The following is a 7500-nucleotide window of genomic DNA, read 5'->3' on the forward strand; positions in this document are numbered from 1 at the left end:
GGAGAAGGGGGGGAGGGGACTGTGCAGTCTATTAGCTATGGTGGAGGGAAATATTCAACAATACCAGTCTGAGTTTTGTCTGGAATGTCTGACCAGCCTTGTTGATTGTCAAACACTGTGAATCTTTTGTTAAATTGTAAGAAACCTCTCCTCTCTGTCTTTTGTACACGTTTGTGAAAGAGGTTTAGTGTCAAGTTTGTAATGCTTGGTGTCGGTGTACACTACTACCAACCGGCCCCGTCTACAGACATTTACAAGTATGGGACTGGAAGCAGAGGATGTGGAACAGTGTATGTTTATACACAGAGCTTTGACATACTCCTGCCTGCATCATCCAACACACACACATACTACAGCCAAACATATTATATGTGGGTGTGTGCTATTGCTTTCTCTCTCTCTCTCTCTCTCTCTCTCTCTCGTTCTAAAGGATGTGTGGGCTCCTGTAAATTAGAATTTGGGATACAGCCGGGCTGAAATTGTAACAGATTGGCCCAGACGGCTGGCTTAGCGGCACCTACTGTAGGTTGCTAATGCAGCGTGTCGCAGGTTCGACTCCCTTTGCTGCGTGTCATTCCCCATCCATAGACATAATGGATGGCTTTAGAATAGATGGCTCAAGGCGGAGTCTCTGGCGTAGTTTACCTGGCGGCCATCTTGCTGAGGTGCTACAGTACAGTATGTTCTATGGCAGCTCAAACAAAAATACCAAACGGGTTGGTTTATTACAAACGTTATCCACGTGGCTATGATTCAGGATGCTTATCTGCTTAATGTTATTTTTATATGAACATCATATAAAAGCATATCAGTATGCAGACGTCTTTGACGTTTCTAACAAACTCGGTTAAAAATTGAGCAAGTTGTGGTTATTTAAGTACATGCCCCATAGACACAATGTTATGCTGCACCCCAGTAAGATGGCCACCATGTAGCGATGTCGCTCTCCATTGGCCAACAGCGCGGGTGAGCCATCTAGTCTTTCTTATATATATCTCATCTATCATACTTTTTCGACCGTGGTCGAGATCATGGATTTCACAATGCCACGCCAGACTTTGCGGTCCTTCATTGCCATCCCCAGTTCGAAGGCGGTGTAGGTGCCAACCGTTTCTCTAATTTCTTTGAAAGTGTCCATGTCTCGGAGCCTTAATCGGGTCGACGGTCGTCCTAAATATTTTTTACTTTGAACATCTTACTAAGCTGGGATAACCAGATCTTATGCATGTCATTGCAGGCTGACCAGGCCATACCCTTCCTAGTTTGAAAGTCCTTTTGGGAAGAAGATATATATGAACCCAAATACTATATGTCCCCATCTCTCTCCCCATTTCCTGTCAGCCTACTATCAATAAAGGCAGAAAGCCAAAAAAGAAAGAAATGATAACGAATGATTAAGAATTGATATGAACCCATAAAATATCCTATCCTACTGCTCAGCTGAACTGAGCTACTTAGGAAGTGTGTCCATCGCCCATCCACAAGCCCAACACACACATCATGAGCTATGTAAAAAGTTATTTAACAGATGTAAAAATATAGATCTGATGTGGTTAAGTGATGCAGAGCGACTGAGATGGATTTTCAAACAGAAGATATTTGCATTAGCAGAATATATAGAGAAAGCTTGGGACATACGGACAAAGAAAACTTATATGTGATGTATTTTATTTTTATTTTTTTGCTTATTTCTGTTTTTGTTTTTATCAAATAGAGCACCGAAGTCCTGACGTCACTGTCAGTAGAGGGCGTCAGTCCCCAGGTTCGTGTACTTTTTATTTGCATTGTAATCTCCATAGGGGGATTTTAGATCGCCTCATATAAGAACTGTGTTTGAAAAATAAACCGATCACCCCGGCCTTTTCACTCATATGGATATGAAGCATCGACTGAAGGTGGAAATGTACAAATATACCCAAAGAGTAACAAAATAAGCGTTAGAAACGAGCCAAACAACCCAGAGACTACATTTCCGGGTAGGCGGGTGGCTGCATCTCCCCGTCGCACAACAGAAACTGAATGTTAATTACGTTTATTTTTATTTTTATTTTATTGATATTTAATGTTTCGTGGTTAGTACGAGGCGAGTCACCACCAGCTGAGCTTACGTCAACGAGGAATCTCAGGAACGCAATGTGTTGACAGCTGGGCATGACGTATATTAGCAGCGACATTGCCTTCATATGTTGTTTCAAGGCTTTTGCGGCCACATTAATTCCATTTTCTCCAGAAACTGGCTGTATCAAATATGAATGGAAATCATTAACGACGCACAGCCACTCCCCTGACAGAAAGGCCGGGGTGGTCGGTTTATTTTTCAAACACAGTTCTTATATGAAGCGACCTAAAATCCCCCTATGGAGATTACAATGCAAATAAAAAAATACATGAACCTGGGGACTGACGCCCTCTACTGAAAGTGACGTCAGACTTCGGTGCTCTATACTTGGTGTAACTTCTGTGTGGGAAGTGAACGTGATATTGTTTATTTATGTTGTTGGTGTCTTATAATCCCGTAAGGGATGGGTCTTAACGACAAGACACGAAAATAAAAATGCATTCATTCACACACACACACACACACACACACACAGGCACGCATGCTTGCATACATCACAGTGACATTCATAGATGCATACAATGTCAGGAGAGAGAGGGGGAGAGAGAGAGAGAAAGGGAGGAAAGGAGTAAGTGGAGACTCTGATTGCTGTTAATGTTGTTTGTGTATTGTGTAAATTAGCTTCCTCTGGTGGATTGATCGGAATCACTTACTGGCTTTAATCCAATAAAAACCAATCAAGGGGCAATCTCACACCAGCCGACACATGAACACACGTGTCTGTGTGTGTGTGTGTGTGTGTGTGTGTGTGTGTGTGTGTGTGTGTGTGTGTGTGTGTGTGTGTGTGTGTGTGTGTGTGTGCGTGCGTGTGCATGTGGTATTGACAATTACCATCTGCACAGGTGTGTCCGGTCCAGACGTTGGCGCAGATGCAACTGAATCCTGTTGGGTTCTCCTCACAGGTGGCCCCGTTCATACAGGGGGACGATAAACACGCATGCTCCACTGATGGAGAGACAGAGAAGAAACAGAGGGAAGACATCAAGTAGATGCAGGGAAGGAGGGAGGGAAGATTGAACGTTATAGAGAGTTTGGGAATTAAAGTAGTAAAATGTGCTATGGAAAATTATAATTATAGAAGTACAAAAAACTATTCTCAACATTTTAAATCGGTGTTTCCCAAACAGTAGGTCGGCACCCTACATTTACCGGTACTTATTATTATTATTATTATTTCAAAATAAAATAAATTAATTAATTAGAAACAAATGTTGAAGAAGTAGTAAACATAGAAGTAGTAAACATAGCCGATATACAAGCACACAACGCGTCGCATTATGACGCATTGTGTGCTTGTAGAACTGCTTTGGCTCCCGGGGAAACAAAATGTCTCTTTTGGGTCACGGACTAAAAGGTTTGAGAACCACAGTTTCAAATAGTTTGAATACATTTCTCACTGTCTCTCTGGTGGTGAATCTGCACTCACCAATATCACAGCTGCGGCCGAGGAAGCCATCTTGGCACTCACATTGGTACTCGTTTGGCTCTGTGTTGGAACAAGTACCTCCATTCTTACAGGGATGATGGGTACCACAGTAGTTCAGATCTGAGACAGACACACACATAAATACATTTCTAAACACAGCGAGGTAACATCTTTGAAAAAACTATTACACTGAAGGAGAACATGGTTCAGAGTCTTGCTGGGATTGGGGGAGCCCAGGTTCGAACTGGGAACCTTGTGGTTCCCCTCCGGCCACTCTACCCCTGAGCCACTCCCATCCTGTGTGTGTGTGTGTGTGTGTGTGTGTGTGTGTGTGTGTGTGTGTGTGTGTGTGTGTGTGTGTGTGTGTGTGTGTGTGTGTGTGTGTGTGTGTGTGTGTGTGTGTGTGTGTGTGTGTGTGTGTGTGTGTGTGTGTGTGTGTGTGTGTGTGTGTGTGTGTGTGTGTGTGCACGTGGTGAATCCAGGTCGGCCCAATGTGTAAGTACTGTAGCTGTGGGGCCTGTTGTCTCTGGTGTAGAAGCTGATTAAAGCCTTGCTTTCTCTAATGATCCCGTCCATGTCCACAGACTCCTTTGTGTCGCCACAGCTTTACAGAGCGCTGCTGAATGGAGAGACACAGCCAAGGACCCCACCTAGTTAAGCAGCACCCAACCCAGCCCAGCTCACATTCACTTTACCCAAGGCTATCGCCTTTCCTCCCTTCACAAAGCACCACCCGTGGGCCCTCGTGTGGCTCCGAGATCCCAGCTCCCACACTGGGGCAGAGGGAGGGACGCTGGGTGTAGAGTGGAGAAATATCCCTCCTGTAACATTGTGGGAAAGGCTGAATGAACAGTCCCACAGAAGTAATGGAGGAGCCCCAAGGGATATGTGGGACTTATCTTATAGAAAGGATCAGTAGGCTCTCACTGGTGAGGGGTGTGAAGAACCACACCTAACGAACCAATATACAAACAATGACGCGCACATGCACAAACGCATGCACACATACATAGGGTGAAAAACAAATAATCATGTTGAATTTACCTTTATCACATAACAGCCCTCCCCAGTTGACATCGCACACACACTGCCAGGGTTCACTGCAGCTCCCATATACACATCCAGGAAAAGTCACACAGTGGTCACACAGATGACCCTGCCAGCCATAGTGACACCTGGCAATGGAGAGAGAGAAGGCAGGAAGTCATATTCATTGTGACATTATAGTGTAATGATGACCTGATACTGTACCTGCAGTGATTAATGTCATTTATTTGTATGTGTTATGAGTCTTGATGACAAAGTCAACAGTATGTATATCCATAGGCAAGCAAAACAAACTTGAAACATATGGCATATTGTTGTTGCACAGCCGCTAATGCTATTTATTTGTTAAGTATTTTTGTTGTATTACTGATGGCGGTATATAATAGCACCTGGCGAGGGCATAAATAAATATGGATTGGAGACGAACACACAATAATCAACACGAACACATTATTTATTAGAACACCAAAATCAAATCAAATTACATCTAGCCACAAAAGATCACAGGATCTACTGAATGTGAAGGGGGTACTAGGGGGATGCGATGTGTGTTGTAGGCCCAATATGTCAGTATGTCACCTCCTCCTTCACATTCAATAGATCCCGTGATTTTTTGTGGATGTAATTTTATGGGGTCTAGTGGGACTATAGTAAATAATAAAAAAGAAATCGCTATAACATTTTGTAAAAAGAAAATACATATTTAGCCCCATGTTCGAATGCCTGTCAAAAATAGCTAAAATTGCTAAAACAAAAGAAAGCAGCAAATGAAAAAAAAAATGAACACTCATCTTTTACTTTCTCTAATAACAACCTAAAACATGAACCTTGGTTGAAAAACACTAAAGTTGTCCTTTAACGTGTCGCTGGTGTGCCGTGTCCTCAAAATGTTTTGAAAACCACTGCTACAGTGATTCATTTGGTTCTGTCATCACATTGTCTTAACTCACTCAGTGCCACAGGACGCCTTTGGACGCCTCCCCTTTATGTGTCAAAGTGACGCTAAGTCAGACTCACTTGCATTCTCCAGGAACATTACAGGACCCATGGACTTGGTGACAACCTTGTCTGCACACCGCTGTGAACACACACACACACACACACACACACACACACACACACACACACACACACACACACACACACACACACACACACACACACACACACACACACACACACACACACACACACACTTTAGTTCTTTATTTGATTCCACAAATTACAATTAATTTTACAAGGAAACAAATATAACGGGGGTTTACAGTTCATGTTCACTTAAGGATACACATGGTACCACAGACAAACTGCCTATAACACTTATACTATTATGGTAAGTTAAACATGGAACCTCCGCGGTAGTTCATTTTATCGTTGTTCATGCTGGCTAAGTAGAGTAGAGACGTCTGCCCACAGTGGACTCTCCAGGTGCTCCTCTGAGGACTATAGACGAATCCAGAAACGGGTCTCATGGTCACAGCTTACGTATTTCCTGTAGGCGGAGCTGACGTAGCTGCGGGGTAAACCTGCACGTCTTCTACTACATTGAATGGTAGAGTGACTGATCAGTCTGCTCAAACATTACTCCTTTACCTGCTTTTTACTAACACTAACATTACAAAGATGCCCAGAACATCGGGATGAACCTGTGTTGTTTATGGCTGCTCCAACAGTAGTGGCAACATGAAAAATAAAATAAAAACGGAATGTCAAAATATCCACCGCGGTGGCTGAGACCAGAGCCATATAGTAATGGTTGAGACAAAGCAGTGAAAGGTCCTGAAAGATACATAACATCAGTCTTACCCATAGACTGCTGTACTTTATACCTCATACTAAGCATTTAAAGTATGAGGTATAAAGTACGGCAGCCTTGTGTTCATAAAACAGAAAGATTGGGTATTGGGTAAGACTGACGTTATGTATCTTTCAGGACCTTTCACTGCTTCGTCTCAACCATTACTCAATGGCTCTGGTCTCAGCCACCGCGGTGGATATTTTGACATTCCGTTTTTTTTTTTTTAAATGTTGCCACTACTGTTGGAGCAGCCATAAACTACACAGGTTCATCTCGATGTTCTGGGTAATGTTAGTGTTAGTAAAAAGCAGGTAAAAGAGTAACGTTTGAGGCAGACTAACATCACTCACTCTACCGTTCACTGTAGTGGAAGAGATGCGCCTGGTGAGGGTTTAAACCCCGCAGCTACGCCGAGTCCGCCTACAGGAAATACGTAAGCTGTGACCATGAGACCCGTTTTTAAATTCGTCTATAGCCAAAAAGGTTATGTGCACGCCTGTCTATGTCTACGTTCTTGTTTATGTATGTTTACTGTGTTTTAGAGTTTGTATTATCTACTGTAACATAAATTGTCCAGTTTGGGACATAAACTTGACCTTGACCTTAAACTAACATTTGGCTGAGTAGGAGTAAAGGAGGGACCCCCTACTCATTTGTCACACTTCCTGTGTCTCCCCGGTCCAATCACCAACCTGCTGAGGAGGAAGTCAGATGGGCTTAACAGGAAGTGAGACAAGGGCGGGATTTCGAATGGCTACAGCCGCTACAGGATGCCAGCGCAGCGGCCCATATGTCCTTCACGGTTTCCAAGGTTTCCTTTCTAGCTTTTCTCATTTAGTCTCACCTTCGCAACACACCATCAGTTCAGCAAAGTGATTAGTAAAGCTAATTTAAGCTAGAAAATAGCCAACCTACAAGCTCACAACGCGTTGCATCCGCAATGCGTTGCATCCGTTGTGAGCATGTTAGCATACTATTTTTGGCCCCATCAATTAGGCTTCAGAAACTCAGAGGGAGAGAGTCATTGCAGGGAACTTCAGTAAAAGTATTGTTGGTTACAGCCTACTCATGTACAGGTGGACGTGGTTATTGTGACCTACTGTATACAAT

The 7500-nt window shown here is 43.3% G+C and overlaps 1 protein-coding gene across 2 annotated transcripts in view; it reads right to left on the reverse strand.

Moving 5' to 3' along the window:
- The window catches only part of LOC306932692 (uncharacterized protein), a 51515-nt gene that overhangs the window by 9535 nt on the left and 34480 nt on the right, over positions 1-7500 (reverse strand). For both annotated transcript variants that reach the window (XM_079514588.1, XM_079514587.1), the window contains exons 5-8: positions 5610-5670; positions 4590-4720; positions 3546-3665; positions 2951-3064 (exon numbers count right to left, since the gene is read on the reverse strand). In XM_079514588.1, coding sequence (XP_079370714.1) covers positions 2951-3064; positions 3546-3665; positions 4590-4720; positions 5610-5670 — 426 coding nt within the window. The remainder of the gene's footprint in view (positions 1-2950; positions 3065-3545; positions 3666-4589; positions 4721-5609; positions 5671-7500) is intronic.

This window comes from Electrona antarctica (genome assembly GCF_951216825.1).
Source record: "Electrona antarctica genome assembly, chromosome: 11".
Classification (NCBI taxonomy): Eukaryota; Metazoa; Chordata; class Actinopteri; order Myctophiformes; family Myctophidae; genus Electrona; species Electrona antarctica.